We start from the raw sequence: 22060 nt of genomic DNA, 5'->3' as shown, positions 1-22060 counted from the left end.
TGTACCCCCACAGGAAGTTGCAAGAGGGTTCTGCTTTGGGAAGTAACACATTCCCCCTCAGCAACTGCCACCTCCTGTTTGGCCATCGAGTCATGACATAACCTGGCCGAAGAGGTACCAGGGCCTGTCAAGGGAGTGGACGAGACTTGGGCTGGCCAGGGGGCAGAAGCCATGTGACCAGTGGAGCAGGGAAAGTGTAAAGCATCGCGGACTCGTAACGGGGTGAGCTCCCGAGAAGCGAAGACCTCTGAAGGTTACAGTGACGCAGGCTGGGGAGCAGCCACCCGAGAGAGTGGCGGAGGAAGGAACATGCCTGGAGTGACTTGCCGGGTGATGTCCACCATCGGGCCCTCTGCTGTCCCGGAGCAGGCCACCTGGACTTCTAATGGAGTGACCATGGGGCTGGGGCGGAGCACTCACACGCACCAGGGCCAACCTTGCTGGTGCCTCTGTTGAGCTTTCCAATCTCAGCCGGAAGAGTGGGTCCCCAGTAGCACCAGGCTTTGAGAACACTCACTTGGGGGCTGGCTGGCAACACTGATCCCCTTGTGCCCCCGGAGGTGCTGAGCTTTATTTTGACTGGAATCCACACATGCTCCAGGCACGGGTTTGCCTTTCCCGCACGCAGCGCCTCCATGAGCGCCGTTCTCCAGGGCTCACAGAGCATGTGATCCGCTGACCCACAGTCCTGCATTGCACTGCCCTGGACATAAGGACCCACTCTACAGCGCGGGAGCTGCAGCTGGTGTGTGACCCTGGGGCCCACGGGCTCTGTCACCGCTGCACGGCAGTGCTGGAGTGGTGGGCAGCAGGTCAGCTCCGGTGCCCTCCAAGCCGCAGTATTCCCTGGACATCAGTGACCATTGCAGGGTGCAGCGTCCCCATTGGAGGTAGTTAGGGACACTGGGAACCAAAAGGTGGCAGTGGGAGCAAGCCTGCCCACCATCGCTCCCAGAACCCCCTCAATAAATGTGTGTTTCTCTCCCTATGTGTCTGGGTTCTGCAGGTTTAGTCTTGACTCCCCAGGAAATCGGTCAGGGGCACAGGAAGAATCCCTTTCTTCAAGCTATAGTTGCTGCCCAGTCGTTTCGAGTTTCTTATACCAAGGGACTGGCAGGCCAAAGACATACTTTCCATCGTACTAGGGGTGACTTCCTGTTACCAGAAGTCAGGGCTGCTGTCATGTAATGGGGGCAGGAAAGCATCTGCTTGACACCCAGGTGACGTGATTGGACACCCCTCAGTCCACTGTCCACATTTGATGGTAAATGCAGTGGTCAAGCCTGAGAAGGGCATTACGACCAGGGACTTCAACTCTCAGGGATGAGGGTTTGGGTCATGATCGGACAAGCTACCAAAACCAGCAGAGGTGCTCAGCCAGGGTGAGGGGCCCTCAGGATAGGTGGTAGAGGGGAGTGAAGATCTTCTGCAGCCTTGAAACCAGCTTCAGGACAAGGACAGGCTAACCTTGCCCTGAAGTTCCCCCAGGAGGAGGCCCAGCGGAGTCCCGAAGGAGCTGCTCCCAAACACGTCTGATCTGCATGTGTGGTGACCGTAGTGAGGACTGTAGCGAACAGGGGCACCCAGAGCCCCCCACTTGTCACCCCAGCTGCGACTGGCAGCACAGCCCTCCTGATGGTTGCCTCAGCTGCAAAGAGCTTCTTTTCCCGGGCACACCCCTTTCCCAGGAGCAACCGGGTAGTGACTGGTGGGTGCGGAGGTTGACCCCACAGGGGACAATTCTGTAGGACCATGCCAGGTCCAGAGCAGGCATTCATAGCAATTGCATCAGTCCTTTACTCCCCTACAGTGAGAGTGCCCCCCAGTCACCTTTCTGAATGTAAGCCTTCATCTCAAGGTCAGCCTCCCAGGGACCAGACCTCTGCCAGTGTATGGGTATTCACATACATAAAAGTCATTTTTAGAAAATGAGATCACACTTTCACAGATCTCTGCATCTTCAGGTCGACTGACACAGCTTGTTATTTCTGCTGGCTCTGTGCTTCATGGTGTGGATGCTGCACAATTTACCACTCCACGGCCCTCTTAATTGGTATTTGCTTTGTTTTCAGTCCTTTGCTATAACGCAGTACTGTCATAAATGTTTTGGCTTAAACCTATTTACTGTTGCATCTATTTCTATGAAATAGCTGTAAACCACATTTAATGTGGTTTCATTAAATGATTTATTTATTTGATACCTCTTTGTTTTTATTGAGGTTACAACGCACACGCAGTAAGATTATAGCTCGGAATTTCACAAACTGAACACCCCTATAACCTCCACCCAGGTCGGGAAACAGAACATTGCTGGCATCCCCCAGGCCCATCTTTGGTCCCTTTGGGTTTGTCCTTTTTTTTCCGACTCCTGAGACTTACGTGTGTGTTTTTTATGTGTTGACACTTTGCTTTCCAAAAAGATCCTAGGTCGCACTTGCCCTCTGCAATGGCCCACACTCTGTGGAGTGTGCTTCTGTTGGAGTCTGAATAAATCCACTTCTTACCTATCACTTTGTCCCTCACTGAATTCTTTGTGATGAGACATCGAGAACCTGAGCTTCATTAGGTCCTAAAACCAGAAACCTGCTCTACGAACTGTCAGAAGGTATCAGCTCAGAGAACCTAAAGAGCATGATCTTCCTTCTGAGGGAGCCGATTCCAGAAGTCCAGATGACCTCTAGACGTTTCCTGGAATATAAGCTAAAATAACATGAAGATAATGTGACTTTACTGGAGGATCTCTGCCAAAAAATTGTGCCAAACCTTATGGAAGAGATAGATAAATATAAAAGAGAGAAATGGAATTTAAAAACAGATGTCTCAGGCTGCTTTTGTTCTACGTGAAGAAACAGTATTTCTTGTACCACAGGAAGAACTGTGACCGTGGAAGAAAGTTTTATCAGCTCTTAGACTTGAAAGACCCTTTGGTCATTGCTTCCAGCCTCCCACCCATCATAGAAATCAGTGGCAGTTCATTCCAGTAATGAGCTATTTTATGACACACACACACACGCACAGATCCTAACTATTTGCATTTTTACCAGCAATGAGTGAGACTACCTCTTCTCCATCTCCAATTATATTTGGTTTGCATTTCCCTGACTACTACTGAGTTTAAGTGTTATATCATATTTGCTTGCTTTTTGGATTTGCTATTTTGTGTGTTGCCTCTCCGTATCTTTTGCTCATTTTCCACTGAAGCTTTCATTTTTGATCAGTGTAATTTGTTGTATAATATAAATATTAGCTCTTTGTCTTTTTTGTCCCATTACTTTTTCCAATGTATTATTTTCTTTCAGAAGTGGTGCTAATTGTCCTTTCCCTATTTATTAATTTATCCTTCTCTACTGAACTGAAATACCATTTTTTCACTGTATATTAAATTCTCATAAGTCTTGGGGTTAGCTTCTGGATCTTCTGCTTTGTTCTAGAGAGCTTTTTGTCTGCCCCTATTGAAATGCCTTGTATATTTGATCATGGTGGCTTTATAGTATGTTCTGATAATCTGGCAAAGCAAGTCTTCTTTAATTTTTTTTTTAACTTACCTAATCAAACTGATCACACGGACCATAGCCTTGTCTAACTCAATAAAAGTATGAGCCATGCCGTGTAGGGTCACACAAAACAGGCGAGTCATGGTGGAGAGTTCTGACAAAATGTGGTCCACTGGAGAAGGGAATGGCAAACCAGTTCAGTACACTTGCCTTGAGAACCCAATAAACGGTATGAAAAAGCGAAAAGATAGGACACTGAAAGATGAACTCCCCAGGTTGGTAGGTGCCCAATGTGCTACTGGAGATCAGTGGAGATACAACTCCACAAAGAGTGAGGAGACGGAGCCAAAGTGAAAACAGTGGCTGGTTGTGGATGTGACTGGTGACGGAAGTAAAGTCCGATGCTGTAAGGAACAGTATTTCATAGGAACCTGGAAAGTTAGGTCCCTGAATCAAGGTAAACTGGAGGTGGTCAAACAGGAGATGGCGAGAGTGAACATCGCCATTTTAGGGATCAGTGAACTAAAATGGACTGGAGTGGGCAAATTTAACTCAGCCATTGTATCTACTACTGTGGGCAAGAATCCCTTAGAAGAAATGGAGTAGCCATCATAGTCAACAAAAGAGTCTGAAATGCAGCACTTGGACGCAATCTCAAAAACGACAGAGTGGGCTCTGTTCGTTTCCAAGGCAAACCATTCAATATCACGGTAATCCACGTCTGTGCTCCAACCACTAATGCCGAAGAAGTTGAAGTTGAACGGTTCTATGAAGACCTACAAAACCTTTTAGAACTGACACCCAAAAAAGATGTCCTTTTCATCATAGGGGACTGGAATGCAGAAATAGGAAGTCAAGAGATACCTGGAGTAACAGGCAAGTTTGGCCTTGGAGTACAGAATGAAACAGGGCAGTGCTCACTTTGGCAGCACATATACTAAAATTGGAACGATACAGAGATTAGCATGGCCCCTGTGCAAGGATGACACGCAAATTTCTGAAGCGTTCCATATTTTTAGGCCAAGTCCCTGTCACCTTAGGCTTCTCAATCCCCTCAGCCTTCTTCCTCAACGACCCCTTTCCTCTCCCTCAGAATTTGCATTTTCTGCCTCTATCTTGTTTTTTCTTTTTTGGGGGGGATTCTATAACAGTGCCTGGCACATAATAGGTGCTCAATAAATATTTGTTGTTTGTTGAAAAAAAAAAAGAAATGAAACAGGGCAAAGGCTAACAGAGTTTTGCCAAGAGAACACACTGGTCATAGCAAATACCCTCTTCCAACAACATAAGAGACAACTCTACACATGGACATCCCCAGATGGTCAACACCGAAATCAGATTGATTATATTCTCTGCAGTGAGAGTTGGAGAAGCTCTATACAGTCAGCAAAAACAAGACCGGAAGTTGACTGTTCCTGGAGTTCAAGATCATGAACTCCTTATTGCCAAATTCAGACTTAAATTGAAGAAAGTAGGGAAAACCACTAGACTGTTCAGGTATAACCTAACTCAAATTCCTTACGATTATACAGTGGAAGTGACAAATAGATTCAAGGGATTAGATCTGATAGACAGAGTGCCTGAAGAACTATGGACGGAGGTTCATGATATTGTACAGGAGGCAGTGATCAAGACCACCTCCAAGAAAAAGAAATGCAAAAAGGCAAAATGGTTGTCTGAGGAGGCCTTACAAATAGCTGAGAAAAAAAAGAGAAACTAAAGGCATAAGAGAAAACAAAAGATATACCCATGTGAATATGGAGTTCCAAAGAATAGCAAGGAGATATAAGAAAGTCTTCCTCTGTGATCAATGCAAAGAAATAGAGGAAAACAATAGAATGGGAAAGACTAGAGATCTCTTCAAGAACATTAGAGATGCCAAGGGAATATTTCATGCAAAGATGGGCACAATTAAGGACAGAAATGGTGTAGATCTAACAGAAGCAGAAAATATTAAGAACAGGTGACAACAATACACAGAAGTATTATACAAAAAATCTTCACAACTCAGATCATCACAATGGTGTGATCAGTCACCTAGAGCCAGACATCCTGGAGTGAGAAGTCAAGTGGTCCTTCAGAAGCATCACTATGAGCAAAGCTAGTGGAGGTGATGGAATTCCAGTTGAGCTATTTTAAATCCTGAAAGATGACGCTGTTAGAGAGCTACACTCAATGTGCCACCAAATTAGAAACCTCAGCAGCGGCCACAGGACTGGGAAAGGTCAGTTTTCATTCAATCCCAAAGAAAGGCTCAAACTAATGCACAATTGCACTCATTTCACACTCTAGCAAAATGATGCTCAAAATTCTCCAAGCAAGGCTTCACCAGTACATGAACCGAGAATTTCCAGATGTTCAAACTGGATGTAGAAAAGGCAGAGGAACCAGAGATCAAATTGCCAACATTTGTTGGATCATTGAAAAAGCAAGAGAGCTTATTTTGAACTCTGGTGTTGGAGAACACTCTTGAGAGTCCCTTGCACTGCAAGGAGATCCAACCTGTCAATCCTAAAAGAAATCAGTCCTGAATATTCATTGGAAGGACTGATGCTGAAGCTCCAATACTTTGGCCACCTGATAGGAAGAACTGACTCCTTAGAAAAGACCCTGATGCTGGGAAAGATTGAAGGCAGGAGGAGAAGGGGATGACAGAGGATGAGATGGTTGGATGGCATCACTGACTTGATGGACATAAGTTTGAGCAAGCTCCGGGAGTTGGTGAGGGACCAGGAAGCCTGACGTGGTGCAGTCCATGGGGGTTGCAAAGAGTCAGACATGACTGAGCGACTCAGCTGAACTTCTGGGACTTCCCTGATGGTCCAGTGATTAAGTGTCTGCCTTCCAGTGCCGGGGGCATGGGTTCAATCCCTGGTCAGAGAAGTAAGATCTCATATGCTGCACGGCATGGCCAACCCCTCCTCAGAAACAAACAAGAAAAGCAACTTACCTTTCTTCTCTATTTTCAGGCACTTATGTATCCTACGTACTTTGAAGTTTTTTTTTCAATTAAAAGAGCCCTGTAGTGCCTCTGGTGGGAATTGCGTTAAATTTATATTTGGGTGAATTAAATATTTTGTCCCTGTCTCAATGCTGTGTTTTTCCATTTGTATGGAGCAGGCTTTATGCCATTTTATAAGATATTAAGTTTTCATCATTGACTGCCTTGCGCCTTTCTTATTAAATTAATCCTAAGTATAACTTTTCTCTATTGTAAATGAAAGATTTCCCCCATTTGCATTTCTTGGTTATTATCATTGTTATAGATACTTGAGTTATGTTGTTTGGGATGGAACCCAGTTCCATCACTTCCTGTCCGGCCCAAGCTTGTTAAAATTAAAATCTAAATGAGAAGTTTATATGTTTTACTGAATTTCTAATGTTCCATTACAAAATTATTCCATCTAAGAATTTCTTCAAACTTTGAATACTTGCAAACTTTCTGTAAAATACTTAACTTGGAGTTTCAAAATCAAGTATTCAAATGCTAATACCAAGTAATACTTTTTAGTAAACATTTCATGATTACATAGATCTGTCTGGAGTTAACTTGAAGATATTTTGCATAAATGTTTATTACAATGGTAGTATGCATTTTGGTTGCAAATTTTATTATGTTGTTTTAATTAACTAAATGAGTAAATGATTACAGAGGCTATTTTCAATGTTTAGTTAATTATATGACTTAGATTTTAACGTTTCCTTATTCCGTGTTTCCTTTCTGTGTCTTTTAAAGCTGCAGATGTGGTAGACAAATCCAGTGTTAAATATTCAGTACTACTTGAAGATGGAAAGAATCAATCACTGGAAAAAAAGGTGAATCTTTGCAAATACAATCTGTTTAGATTAAAACAGAGAGCTTTCACTTTTTCAACAAATACCTATCAAGTGTCAACCACATGCTGGGCACTGTGGATACAGCGGTTAAAAAACAAAAGAAGTTCTTCTCCAGGAGCTTATAGTTTATTTGTATGAGGGAACGAGGAAGATAGAGAAGCATAGTATTTCTCTATGACTCGGTGAATTAGGGTCACAATAGGAGTCAGTGCTGAGTGCTCTGGGATCCATAGCGGAGATGGCTAACCCAGTTTTTGTACTGGCTCATCCTGCTTTTCTCTGGTGGTGGGAGAGGAATCTGGGACACCTTTCTGAAGTGTGAATACTCTTAAGTTGAGGTCTAGGAAATGGTCTGTCTCAATATCCTCACCTTTAGAGAGTAGAGAAGGACTCTGGGAAAAATTTTTAGGTTAAGGGAAGAAGAGGTGGAACTTTGGGGTAGTAAAAATAAAGAGAAGTTCAGAAAAGAAGGGTATAAAATTTACAGTGGGGCTTCTCAGGTGGCTCAGTGGTAAAGAATCCACCTGCCAAGCAGGAAACACAGGTTTGATCCTTGTGTTGGCAAGATCCCCTGGAGGAAGAAATGGCAACCCACTCCGATATTCTTGCCTGGGAAACCCCACAGACTGGGGAGCCTGGCGGGCTACAGTCCATGGAGTCACAAAGAGTTGGACACGACTTAGCGAGTGAACAACAACGAAAATTTACAGTGGGTGAGGTATGTGGTTGAACTTGGAGGAGATATGAGAAGAGGTCATGTTACCAAAGACCTTAACTGTGAATCAGTGGAGGAGGTGGCATAACAGTTAAGACTGTAGTGGTTGTTATTGTTCGGTCCCTAAGTTGAGTTCAGCTCTTTGCCATCCCATGGACTGCTGCGAGCCAGACTTCCCTGCCCCTCACTGTCTCCTGGACTTTGCTCACATTCATGTCCATTGAGTCTGTGAATCGACGAATGAGTGTTCCGTATCACTAGATTGAAACAGGAAGAAGAGTGCTGCTGAGCTGTATTTTTTTAAAAAGTTGAGTAGGTAGAGCTGTGGTGATCTCATTTTCTCTATAAATGGCCTTTGCTTGGAAACTGTCAGTGGTTCATCCTCAGTCTTGTACACATGTGCAGCACACCCCCCTCCACAGCCTCTCCTGTTACACGTGGCCCCAGCGGAGGGTTGAGTTGGGAGGCTTTCTCAACTAGCTCCTGTCTTTTCCAGCCCAGGGTGCAGCCAGGCACTCCTGCCTGGGTTGAGATAAACCACTGCTCAGGAAGACTCTCCACAGTTCATTAGGAAGTTGGATCACAGTTGATGGGAAGCCATGTCTCTGCTTTACCTTAGATGGGTTTTATCAGGTTTTACTTTGGTTTATAGACCTGTCTTTACGAATCCATAGTCTATGAAATATTTTCCATTTTTCTGTAGAATCTTAATTTTCTTACGAGCCAGCCGTCAGGAGTTTCCATCAAGTTCTGTCCTCAGTCCTCTAGTATCAGAGTCACAGATCAACTGTCTGCTGAGCAAAACCAGAAGGGTATCAGCTCATCGGCTCCTTCAAGGTGTTCAGTTCCACAGTGTGACCAACAGGCTTCAGTTCTGCAGCAAATGGAACGTAAAAGAAAACACCTACCAAAGGAACACATCACTAATGAAAACAACAGAGAAAGCATGAATCTTACAGGAAAATACATCTCATGTAATCATTCATCTGCGAAAGCAAGTAAACTGGTGATATTGGAAGAAGATGCTGGTGAGGTTGAAACCTACCTCAATTCCAGGAACTCACAGGCATTGAAAACTGATTTTTGTGACATTAGACATTTGGATGCTTTGGAGAAAAGCCAGCTGATTGAAATGCTGAAACAGGCAGCCACCGTGGTGGTAACTCTGATGTATAAGGATGGCTCCACCCAGCTGAGAGCTGACCAGGTTAGTAAACGGTGTTGGTTCATGTTTGTTTCTGTGCTGTAGGCACCATAGAAGAAGCCTATTTTCTTAGTGTCTGATTTTGATGGGAGAGCTAGGAATAAGATTTTAAACCTTCCCCCTCCCGCAGTGGTGAGTGACAATGCATAGCGCTCCCTGGGTTTTTAAGAGACTGCCCAGTGTTCCAGACTTCTTACACCATTCTCATCCCGCCAGCAGTGTGTGAGCGTTCCAGATTCTCCACCACCTTGTCAGTACTTGTCTGTCTTTTCTTGTTTTAGCCATTTTTCTGTGTGTGAAGCGGTGTTTCACTGTGTGTTTAAAATATTCATTTACTTATTTATTTATTCAGCTGCACCGAGTCCTAGTTGTGGTCTGTGGAATCTTTCTGTGTCGCATCGTTCGGGGTCTTTTGTTGCAGTGCGTGGGCTCTCGAGTTGGGGCGTGTGGGCTCGGGAGTTGTGGAGTGCAGGCTTAGTTGCTCTGTGGCGTGTGGGATCTTAGTTCCGGGAGCAAGGACTGAACCCAAGTCTCCTGCATTGCAAGACAGATTCTTAACCACTGGCCCCCCAGGGAAGTTCCTCACTGTGGTTTTAAATTGCATTTCCCTGATAACTGGTGACATTAAGCATCTTCTCATATGCTGATCGTTCATTTGCATATCTTCTTTGGTGAAATGTCACTTCAAGTCTTTTGCTCATTTTTTAAATTGGGTTATTTGTGTTTTATTTTGGATCTGTAAGATGTCTTTATATATACTGATACAAGTCTCTTGTCAGATATATGGTTTGTAATTCTCCAAATCTGTGGCTTGTTTTTATCAATTTCTTGATGACATTTTTTGTGGGTTTTTTTTTAAACTTTATTTATTATTTTTGGCTGTGTTGGCTCTTCATTGCCGCACTAGACTTTCCTTCGCTGCGGTGATCAGGGGCTCCTCTCCTTTGAGGTGTGAGGGCTTCTCGTTGCGGTGGCTCCTCTTGTTGCGGAGCGCAGGCTCTAGACTCACGGCTTCGGTAGCTGTGCCTCACGGACTTAATTGCTCCTCGGAATGTGGCATCTTCCTAGACCAGGGATCAAACCCGTGTCCCCTGCATTGGCCAGCAGATTCTTAACCACTGGGCCCCCAGGGAGGTCCCTTGATGGTGTTTTTAAAACACAAAAGGTTTTTTAATTTGATGGATTCCAGTTTATCAAATACTTCTTATATTGCTTGTGCTTTTGTTGGTATATTTAAGAATGCTTTGCCTATCCCAGGTCATGAATGCTTTGCCCTATTTTCTTCTGAGAATTTAATTTGAGCTCTTGTATTTAAACCTGTGATCCAGGTTGAGTTAATTTTTGTGTGTACTGTGAGATAAGGGCATAAATCCACCCTCTTGCATGTTGATGCCTAGTTTTCCCAGCACTATTTGCTGAAAAGACTTGTTTTCCCACTGAATTTCTGGGGCACTTTAATAGAAACTCAATAGATTGTAAATGTTAAGGTTTATTTTTGGACATTCAGTTCTTTAAAAGTTGATCTATATGTCTATTTGTATGCCAGTCTAACACTGTCTTCATAATTTTAGATTTATAGTAAGTTTTGAAATTAGGAAGTGTGTCTTCCTACTTTATCTCTTTAAAGATTGTTCAGAGTATTCTGGGTCCTTTGCATTTCCATATAAGTTTTAGGGTCAACTTGTTAATTTATTCAAACATCCAGCTGGGATTGTGATATACATTGTTTTGAATCTATAGATTAATTCTGACAGTTTTGCTGCCAACCCAGGCCCCTGGATTCTTCATCAAAAGATGTTGATGAGGTCAGACAAGAATTTCGGGAAGGCTGTGCTGGGGCTTGTGCTGCAGCACACGGGAGCAAGAAGCAGCAGGTCCCCTCACTCGCCCTCCGAGGGAAGCTGCCTGGCTCCCTAAATGGGGCAGCAGTGGGGCAGATCCTATGGGTTGGGCAGGAGGTGTTGCTTAGGGGGTCTGCCCACCCCCTTGCTGGGGCCATGTGCAGGGACACGCAGCATCCTGCTTTTGCTCCCAGCACCTCAGAAATGGCAGTTTGTTTCTGGCCCGGTTGCGTCCGACCGCTCATAATCGTCCCAACTTGACCACGTGTGCAGGTGTTTTTAGTCGCTTATAGTTTCTTCATGTCCTGTTGCTCGAGGAGACTTTGTCCAGGGACAGCTCTCTTTCCCCTCTGCGGGACTCTGCACCCCTTCTTCTTAAGCCTTACAGGGCCAAAGGCCTCTTCTTCTGGAGGTGCTTCCTGCTGAACGGGGGCCGCAGACCCTGCCCCTCTCGAGAGGTGTGGAAGTCTCTCGCTGAGTACTCCAAGGGCCAGTAGGGACCGGGGTCACCCTCCTTGGGAATGGATTGAAGTCCTTGAGCCATCAGGAGCCTTGCCTGAAGATGTAAGAGCCTGGAAGACACAAACTGTTGCTGGTACTTGTCTTTGAGAAAGTGTCTGAGGTCCTCTGCTGCTTACAGGTGTACGGTTCCTCCCTTACGACCTGCGGGGTTTGGGGAGGTGAGAGCTTCGGTCTGGACACATGTGCGCGACTAGATGCGATGCCCTTTGCAGTTTGACAGCAGTGGGGCTAGGGTTACTCTGCTGGGGCCCGTCCCTGCAGCAAGGGCTAGTTCTGGGGGGTGCCTCCTTAGAGGTTGGGGTATTTTTTTTTTTGGTCAGTATCTTTTAAAAAAATATTTATTAAAAAGTTATTTATTGGCTGTGCCGAGTCTTAGTTGCGGCCCACAGGATCTTTGATGTGTGTTGCGGTGTGTGAAGGCTCGTAGCTGCAGCATGTCGGATCCAGTTCCCTGACCAGGGATTGAACCCGGGCCCCCTGCACTGCGAGCGCAGAGCCTTGGTCACCAAGGGTAATTTGTAGAGGGGCCGCCCCTTCTGCTGTGTTTTCAGTGGGAGCTTTCAGTATCTTGTTGGCATAGTCCTGGAGTGCCTTCTGAGCTTGGCCTAGACTGAAAACGTATCACAGTCTGGCTCTCTTTCTTATCTGGTAGAATGTCAGTAGTAAGAAAAGGCCTTCCCTGGGTCATTTCACATGGGATAGGTCTCAGATTACTCCTGGGGGCTACGTGGACCCTGAGGAGTGTAGTAGGAAGCAAACTGGTCCAGGGTTCCCCCTTCAGAGCTTCATATAGGGGGTTGCTACAAGGTCATAATTTGGAGTCCAGATGCAGCAGAACCCAGCCATCCTGAGAAAGCCTTGGAGTCGCCTCTTCGTGGCTGGAGACGGCAATGCACCAACTGCTGTCTTTCAGTCCACACCCCGGGCTCGCGTTCCTGCTGAACCCATCGCTGTGAAATCTGAGCCTTCACTGGGGAAACTGTCTCCCCTTTCTGCCAGACGATTAGGACTTTACCAGTATTCTGATCTGAATCTTGCTTTATCTCACTGCTTACATATTTATCTTCATATTGTGATGGAGTTCCATTTTTCAGACTCAGTTCCCTCAGTTCTTTTGCTAACTCATTTCTTAAAAAAATGGAGGCCATTCTGAAAACCCTGTGGGTATATTGAGTAGCCTCCAGGGGGTCAGGCCCCTCTGTCTAAAGCAAAAGGGTATTGAGAGCCTGGATGTAGCAGATACAGAAGAACGGTCTTTGGAGTCCGGAACAGAGAAATCCTGAGCAGCCCCTGGCACTTGGGTGAGGAGGGTGTGTGGGTGTGGTGCCGCGGGGTAAATAGGGACCGCTGTCTTGTCCGCTGCTGACAAGGCTCTCACAAAGCAGGGCTCCCTGCTAGGCCTCTGCACGGTGAGTGTCAGGGCATCGCAAGGAGACTGGCAGGGCCCAACGAGTCCGTGTTGCCTCTGAACGGTGAGTGTCAGGGCATCGCAAGGAGACTGGCAGGGCCCAACGAGTTCGTGTTGCCTCTGAACGGTGAGTGTCAGGGCATCGCAAGGAGACTGGCAGGGCCCAACGAGCCCGTATTGCCTCTGAACGGTGAGTGTCAGGGCATCGCAAGGAGACTGGCAGGGCCCAACGAGTTCGTGTTGCCTCTGAATGGTGAGGATCAGGGCATCGCAAGGAGACTGGCAGGGCCCAATGAGTCCGTGTTGCCTCTGAACGGTGAGTGTCAGGGCATCGCAAGGAGACTGGCAGGGCCCAACGAGTCCGTGTTGCCTCTGCACGGTGAGTGTCAGGGCATCGCAAGGAGACTGGCAGGGCCCAATGAGTCCGTATTGCCTCTGAACGGTGAGTGTCAGGGCATCGCAAGGAGACTGGCAGGGCCCAACGAGTTCGTGTTGCCTCTGCATGGTGAGGATCAGGGCATCGCAAGGAGACTGGCAGGGCCCAACGAGCCCGTATTGCCTCTGAACGGTGAGTGTCAGGGCATTGCAAGGAGACTGGCAGGGCCCAACGAGTTCGTGTTGCCTCTGAACGGTGAGGATCAGGGCATCGCAAGGAGACTGGCAGGGCCCAATGAGTCCGTATTGCCTCTGAACGGTGAGTGTCAGGGCATCGCAAGGAGACTGGCAGGGCCCAACGAGTTCGTGTTGCCTCTGCATGGTGAGGATCAGGGCATCGCAAGGAGACTGGCAGGGCCCAACGAGCCCGTATTGCCTCTGAACGGTGAGTGTCAGGGCATTGCAAGGAGACTGGCAGGGCCCAACGAGTTCGTGTTGCCTCTGAACGGTGAGGATCAGGGCATCGCAAGGAGACTGGCAGGGCCCAATGAGTCCGTGTTGCCTCTGCACGGTGAGTGTCAGGGCATCGCAAGGAGACTGGCAGGGCCTAATGAGTCTGTGTGTTAGGAATTTGGTGAGCAGCTGTTTTATCACCCTCAGGGGCTTAGGCTTTAAAGGATATTGTCTCTTCCTGGTATCTCTCCCCAGGCTTTAATTTTATTTCTATCAGGGTTTACCCTTCCTGGCACTGAAGTATCCCATACCACAGAGTTCTCCTGTTCCTTAATTTCCTGGGGAATATTTTGATGACCAGCAGGCAGGTCATCTGGGGCTACCAAGAGATGTATTCTGTTTGAATTCTCTATCTTCTTGGACTTCACTTTGTCCTAAGAATATGCTAGTTCCTAGTTTATTTAGTGACTCTCTTCCAAGGTGGGGGAAAGGACTTTCCTGCCTATACAAAAAGGAGTGAGTAGTAATAGACCTGACTCTGACTCCAGGGCAAGGGGAGACCTAAGCCACCTCATCTTCGGCCATCCGTCAGCTCCCGTCACAGTTCAGTCACAGCTGGAGCTCAGCCAGCTGGCCACGTCAGAGCAGAGCAACCAGCTCCCGTGCCTGCCAGACATTTAGTTCTCCTACGTGCCACATCCCAGATGACCTGAGGCCCCACTGGAGGAATGAGGATGGATCGAACAGGATCCCGAGACAGGCTGGCACGCGGCCCCTACCAGTAGGTGTGTGTGAATCTCTCATCCAGGAGACCCCGATTCAGCAGGCACTGGGGCCAGCAGGGGTTGTCCTCCCAGCTTTCCCAGGAGGGCGTCCAGAACATTCCCTTCTCCTTTGCCCCATTCCGGGGCCGGGGAGGGGTGTACAGTGATTCCTGCCCAGGTGATTCCTGGGCTGCTGGTCTGCGCTTCACGGCTCTCTAGCATCCTCTGAAGATGGTGGGTGGATCGAAGCAGCTAAGTGCTGTGTTATCTCTTTAATCTCCTATCTTTGTTGGCCTCTTCTGCCATGTCCCAGTTGTTATAGACCTTGAAGGCCTCCTCTGCCAAGGTTGACGATGGGGTTTGGGGCCCGGCCTCAAGCTTTTGTAACTTCCTCCTGACATCGGGAGCACACTGAGTGATGGCCAATAGTGACCTCCCTTCTGCAGACTCGGGGTCTGAATTAGTATACTTCCTAAATGCCTCTGTCACCTGACTCAGGAAGACTGCTGGGTTTTTATCTTCTTCCTGTGCAGCCTCTCGGACCTTATCGTAATTTGCAGGCTTCACCATACACCTTTTCATTCCTTCTAATGAACAAGTAGTGTAGTGTCTTACCCTGACCTGGCCTGCATGATCCTCACAGTCTCAGCGGGAGTCCTGCTCTGGGGCTGCGGCACTGGTGGCCACGAGGCTGTTGGCGTGCTCCCTGGCCTTGCTCAGCATGCAGTCCTCGTCTGGGGTGCAACAGTGGGCCGGAATAGCTATGATTTCTGCCAGGTCGTGGAGAATGTTAACCCCAACATGGCAAATTCATCCCTAAACTCGTCAGGGTTCTCTGAGAACCTGCCAAACCTCTCCTTACAGATTCCTACGTCTCCCATCAGTAGGAGACACGCACTCTAGTAATTGTCCCTTCCGTCAGCTACTTCCTGGAGGAGGTAAGAAGCCTTATGATGTGAACATGGGGGCAACTTTGAATCTGATCAGAGCCCCACTGGGGACAGTACTGGGCTCTGGTTTCAGGGTCCCTGGATCAAAGGGGTAAGGTAGAGGCCAGGGGCTGAAGGTGGTCTTGAAGGGGAAGAAGTGGGGACATGAGAAAGGACCCTTGTGCCAGTGACGAGTTGGCAGTTGGAAGAGGGGATCTGTGAGAAAGTCTATCTCTCAGTCTTTTGGGGGCAAAACAGAAATAGAGGCTGAGCACACGGCAGGGATCCCTCCAACCATGATCTGGATACAGTTTCACAAAGCCCTGCATGTAAGGGACCGCTCCCCTTTTTGGGCACTCCTTACAGTATTTTCGTCCAATTGTAAAATGGTGTTAAAGTTAAGGGGTCCACTCTGTGGCTTCTTCTTCTGATCAGCCAAGGCATATTGCAGCCAGCTATGTTACAAAAGAAGATGGTTTTTAAACCATCTAATTTAAACTGTCCCCAATCTTTAAGAAAGTAACCCAGAGAAGGATCTTTGGGGGGCATTTCCCATGTTCACATATAAATCTGGTGGTTAATGCCTAGAGATGCTGAGGCTGGATGAAGTCCTCGAGACCTGGCATAACAAAACCAAATGTGAGATGACAGAGGAGATCTCAGAACTGTCTTCTCCACAGTTGGAAACACAGAACAGAGAAATATAGAGAGGTTGTGTAAAGTTCACCCCAACCGATGCCTTGGGGACAGAGTATGGATGAATGAAGTAAGGAAAACGAAATAGGAGAGCGAGCGAGCCTGCTGTTTCAGCCCGCCCCTCTGTGGGCGTCTGTTCAGGCAGTTCCCGTCGGCTCTGCTCTTCCCCAAGGGCCAGTGGAGGCAGGCACTCTGTCCACCACCCACCAGGGTGACCATGCCAGTGGGTCTCGAACCCGCAGCTGGGACTCTAACCCAGGATAAAGAAGCTGAGGAGTTTGTGATGACTGTGCTTCCAGCCATACATGCTATGAGGATTGAACCTCTATCACGCTCAGAAATCTCTCACGGAAACCCCACCGGACCAAGATCTTCCTGGTAGGAGGCCAGCGACTCCCACCTCTTGTCACCTGTCAGGGCAAACCAGGGCCAGCCTGAGGGAGCATGGTCTCATTGGCTGAGAGGAGCTAGGCTGTAGTTGCCGGTGTTCGTCTTCTCAGAAGGATGTGACAGAGCGTAGGAGAGGACAGAGAAGGAAGTAGAGAGGGACAGATACCAGAGGAGGGAACAGGGAGGGGGAAAGCGCGTGAGTGAGCACAGTGAGACCCCTGGGGCAACGAAGGCAGACCTGCCAAGCACTGTGGCGCTGAAGCAGAGATTCAGGTGGCTGCTTCTCAGCTGCGAGGAAGCTGCCTCCAGCTCTGCCAGATGGACCGAGATCCTCTCTCAGAGCGGCAGGGACAGAAAGAAGACCATGGGTCCCAGCAGAGTCGCCAAAATCATGTTCCCAACCCGGGCTTTGGGACTGTTTAACCAATAGAAATGATAAGAGGCCAGATGGGAATTTCAGGCAAGGCTTTGCTGCGGCTTATGCTGCAGTACAAGAGAGCAAGAGCAAGAAAGAGGTTTCCTTGCCTGCTCCCTAAGAGGACCTTCTTGGGTCCTTACATGGAGCAAAGTGGGAGGCGGGTTTGTGGGTTGGGCAGGAGGCATAGCTTCGGGGTCTGTCCACCCCCTTGGTGGTGCTGAGTACAGGAATCGTGTGCAGGACCCTGGTTTTGTTCCCAGAACATCAGAAATGGCAGTTTTTTGTGGCATATTTGTATCCGATTGCTTATAATTATCCCCACTTGCCCATGCACACAGTTATTTTAGCCACAGTCCCAACCTTTTTGGCACCAGGGACCAGTTTCACAGAAGACAATTTTTCCATGGACTGGGACAGGGTTGCAGTTTCAGGATGATTCAAGTGCATTACATTTATTATGTGCTTTTATTTCTGTTATTATTACATTGTGATACATAATGAAATAGTTATACAACTGAGCGTAATGCAGAATGAGATCATCAGACCTTACATTTTCTTCAGAGCACACAGCCTGGATCCCCCGCACACTGTCCACAGTAGGCTTCATGCTCCTGTGAGAATCTGATGCCACCGCTGATCTGACAGGAGGTGGAGCTCAGGCGATGTGAGCAGAGGGGAGCAGCTGTAAACACATAAGAAGCTTCGCTCACTCGCCCGCTGCTCACCTCCTGCCGTGCGGCCCCGTTCCTAACAGGCCGTGGACTGGTGCTAGCGTGCGGCACGGGGCCCCTGACTTATGGTTTTGTTTCCTGTTGCTTAAGGAGGCATCTCTCCGGGTGCAGGTGCGCTGGCAGAGGCGCCCAAGTCCCAGCCTAGCTCAGTGTTGCCATCTCGAAAGCAGCAGTGAGTTTTCTCATTCATGAACAGGGGGTGTCTTTTCATTTCTTTAAAAGTTCAATTTCTTTTAGCACTGTTTTGTAATTTTCAGTGTAGAATATAGATCTTGATTTACTTGTCATTTTTGAAAGACATTTTTATGGGATAAAGAATTATAAGTTGATAGATTTTTTTTTCTTTCAATAGTTTAAAAATGTTATGCCACTGTCTTCTAGCTTGCTTTGTTTCTCATAAGAAATCTGCTGTCACCCTTACCTTTGTTTCTGTCAAGGCAATATGTCCCACCCCTCTCCCTAGCTTCTTTTAAGGTTTTCTCTATATCACTGATTTTAAACAACTTGATTATGGTATGACTTGCTGTAGTTTTCTTGTACTTGGGGTTTATTGATCTTTTTGAGTCTACAAGTTAGCTTGAGAGAATTGACATTGAGTTTTATTGTCGTTAAGCATGGTATGTGTCTCTTTTATGTAGGTCTTCTCTGATTTCTTTCATCAGTATTTTATAGTTTTTAGTACACAGATCCTATACACATTATATTGATTTCTAAGTATTTAATTTGGGGGAATAGTTATTATAGATGGTAATTTCTTTTTTAAAATATTTACTTTTACATTTTCATTGTTAGTGTATGGAAATATAACTGATTTTTGTGTTATGATCTTGTATCCTGCGACTTTGCTTAGCTCACATATTCCTTCCAGGAGGTGTTTTATTTTGTAGATTCCTTTGGGTTTTCTACACAAATACTTATGCTATCTGTAAATAGGGATGGTACAATTTTTCTTTTCTAATTTATATGTCTTTTATTTCTTTTTCCTGCTATATTGCATTAGCTAAGACTTCCATTATGATGTTGAATAGGAAGGAGACCAGATTTGGAGAGTGAGATGCTTTGAGTTTTGGCCTTAATTGTCATTCAAGGAGGTGTTCATTTACTAATTTTAATTTTAGGCCTTTTCTTTCTGCTTAATTATAAAACAGGACCTATCTTTCTTGAATAAATGTATCATTGACGCTTGATCTTGTAACTTTATTTTATTGTGTATTCACAGGCTCTGGTTTCCTCTGTTAAAGGCATTGTGATGTTACTGAGTAGCTATCCAGAGGAAGACAGCGGTCCTCTGGCTGCCCCAGCCTCTGACAGTTTTCCGGAGGACATGCCCAGTGATCAGTGTATCTATATAAAAACTGAGCACTCCTCTCTCTGGGGCCAAGAGCAAGAGGCACATCAACAATTTGCCAAGTAAGAAATCTTCACTAATTACCTTAAATCTGATTCACCTGCTTTATCCTAATTTAGAGTTTCCCAAGCTCCAATTTCAGGTATTTAAAGTTTCAGAATTTTTGTAGAGCACGTGAAAGTGAAATGGATCTAAATGAGAGAAACCTCTACAAACACTGGCCCTCTCTCCCACAAAGAGCTCTGAAATGGAGGGACCATCCACAGGACCTGCTCCAGGATTTGAGTCAACGTTGCAATGAGAAGTCGGCAAGGAGAGCATCATGTTAAGGAGCAAAAACCCTGGCTGACCTTCTCAACATGCTCGCTCACTCACTCACTCACGGCCCTGGAAAGTGATCTCTGCCTTCATGCAGTAGACAGTGCTCAGTGCTACCAACCTATTACTAATTTCAAAGCTTCACTTTGTGAAGATAGAAAAGACACGTCTCACTTGTATCTGCCTTCTTGGAGTCTTAGAATCTCAGAGTCGGCAGGGATGCTCTGCTGCCCTTCTCAGCCCAGAAAAGTCTCCTTGTGGGCTGGAGTCTGTGTCCCTCATCCCCGTTCCTTTGCTCGTATTGTCAGCCTGACTCACTTCTGGTTTCGGTGGGGGCATCCACTGCCTGTGCACCTAGCTCTCTGAGTCCGATTCAGCTAGGTGCCCAGAGGGAGCTCCTTGAAGCCACTGCCCTCAAGGCACTCAGGAGGCGCCGGGTGAGAAGGTGGAGGCCTGGTCCTGGCCGTTCCTGCCCGAGTCAGTCTCCCTGGGCTCTGGGTGAGTTTTAGGTAGTTGTTGTGTGGGCTCCACCTGCCGATGGTGATGCTCTGGGCCTGGAGGGCGCCTGAGGTGCTGGTCCAGCCTGTGTTCCGCGCACCGAGCCCCCACAGACCTTTCCTCCGCAGGGGCCAGTGATGCACAGGGCACACGTCAGCAAAAACTGCTGGGAATCTGAGGACCAGGACTCATCACTCACAAGTCCTGGAGGGTACACGGCATGCCCAGGGCCACACAGAGGGGTTCTAGGTAAAGAAAGAGAAGGGCATGCATAGACCTGGGGCTCTGCTCTTTAGAGTTTGAAGATGGGATGTCCAGGGTTTCGAGGATTCACTCTATTGGCTAATTTAAAGCATCAGAGCAGGAATTAGGACCCAGGAAGGTTGAGAAGCCGTGTCACTCACGAAGTCAGTAATCTGGCTTACCCAGGGCTTTCTGGAAAGACCTGGTGGCCCAGCTGGTAAAGAATCTGCCTGCAATGCAGGAGACCTGGGTTCAGTCCCTGGATCGGGAAGATCCCCTAGAGAAGGGAATGGTGACCCATTCCAGTATTCTGGCCTGGAGACTCTCATGGACAGAGGAGCCCGGCGGGCTGCAGTCCATGGGGTCGCAGAGAGCCGGACACGGCTGAGTGACTGACGCTCACTCACTCACTGGAAGTGGGAGCTTCGCCTGGCTCCTTCTCTGGTTGTTTGCCCGCAGCTGAGTGGCACAGTGGGCAACATGTCTACTCAGGATGCACGTCTTTTGAAATGGACGCCTTGGCAGTAAAAGCTTAATGTTAGGCACGTACACCACAGGGAGAATCAGACATTTGACAACAGCACTCTGCTCCCAAGAACCCATAACCTTCTTTTTACATAACTTTTCTTTTGAAAGAACAATCGGGCAGGCTGTTTCTATGGAAGACCTCTGTGAGAGCAGGGCCCTAAAGTTTGGACTTCCTTTTCTGAATTCTGGATTTTATATCCCGTTCCACATTCTCCACTTGAACATCGGATGGTCACTTAAGCTCCGATCCTGCGATCCTCCGTCTCCTTTTTGTTTTGCAGATGTGGCAAAACTGACTTAGAAAACACACTGTGTTTTAGCCACCTTGTCTCATAAGATACTCTCTTTTTGTTGTGTGTCCTGTTTTAAGCTAGAAATCACAGCTAGGCTGTGTCTCTTAGCAGGAGAGATGATAGTTGTGAGGTGGCCTCACTGAGAACTTCCGAGTTTCCAGCTACAAGAGCACCGAAGTGGGAGGCAACTCCAGGAGCCCCAGCTCCTTCTCCCTCATACCCGCTCCAGGTCCCACAGAGCCGAGGCCCGATGCTCTGCTGTCGGCCGTGGCCCCCTTCAAGGGACACCTAAGGGAAAGCACATGAGAAAGTGCCGAAAGCCTAGAAATGCCTGCTTGCAGAGTAAGCAGGGCTAACTGGACTCCAGCTCTCTTTCTTCCTCAGCCTCGTCCAAAGACCCTCGCTGACGTATTAACAGTTACCACAAAGGGAGATTAATACCTTGGGCCCTGGCAGCAACAAGATCGGGTCTCAGACCTCAGCTTTGCCGCTTCTTGGTTGTGGAAAGCTGGGAAATTGTCTCACCCTTCCAAGCCTCAGTTTCCTTATCTGTAAAATGGGTCTATGCTCCGTCATTCTCAGTCGTCTCCGACTTTGCAGCGCCGTGGGCTGTAGCCCTCCCTGCTTCTCCATTCATGGAATTTTCCAGGCAAGAATACCAGAGTAGATAGTCATTCCTACACCAAAATGGATCTAGTGCCTGCCTAATGGGATTATGATGAGGTTTCAATGCAACAATCACTGTGAGTGTTTAGTGTGGTATTCACACCTGGTAGGTCCTTGATAAGTGTCAGCTATCATGAATCCCATAATCAAGGAGCTCATGATTTAATGGTGTCACGACCGTGCTCCTGGCTGTGGCAGGTGTGTGGCCAGGAGTGCTGAAGGAACAGGGGACCCGGAGTGTGAGAGGATGCAGCACAATCTGGTGATGGAGGAAGGAGATTCCAGTGTGGGCAGAGGGCAGGCTGGTGCGGGGTGTGTGCTGGAAGCACAGGCTGGGACTGGCGGGAGGAGTCCAGGGTGCGTCAGCTCTGCTCAGGGTTCGGGGGCTT

The 22060-nt window shown here is 47.4% G+C and overlaps 1 protein-coding gene and 1 non-coding gene across 3 annotated transcripts in view; both read left to right on the top strand.

The window, feature by feature from the left end:
• HAUS3 (HAUS augmin like complex subunit 3) overlaps positions 1–22060 on the top strand; it is an 85045-nt gene that overhangs the window by 31653 nt on the left and 31332 nt on the right. For both annotated transcript variants that reach the window (XM_065914726.1, XM_065914727.1), the window contains exons 4-6: positions 7231–7310; positions 8750–9253; positions 18997–19187. In XM_065914726.1, the coding sequence (XP_065770798.1) occupies positions 7231–7310; positions 8750–9253; positions 18997–19187 (775 nt within the window). The remainder of the gene's footprint in view (positions 1–7230; positions 7311–8749; positions 9254–18996; positions 19188–22060) is intronic.
• LOC136153108 (U6 spliceosomal RNA) lies at positions 4408–4511 on the top strand. Its single transcript, XR_010660348.1, has one exon. It is a non-coding gene; the product is annotated as a U6 spliceosomal RNA (small nuclear RNA).

Source organism: Muntiacus reevesi, chromosome 22 (genome assembly GCF_963930625.1).
Source record: "Muntiacus reevesi chromosome 22, mMunRee1.1, whole genome shotgun sequence".
NCBI classification, from domain to species: domain Eukaryota; kingdom Metazoa; phylum Chordata; class Mammalia; order Artiodactyla; family Cervidae; genus Muntiacus; species Muntiacus reevesi.
Note: the sequence above shows the minus strand (reverse complement) of the source record. Positions and strands in the feature narration are given on the sequence as shown.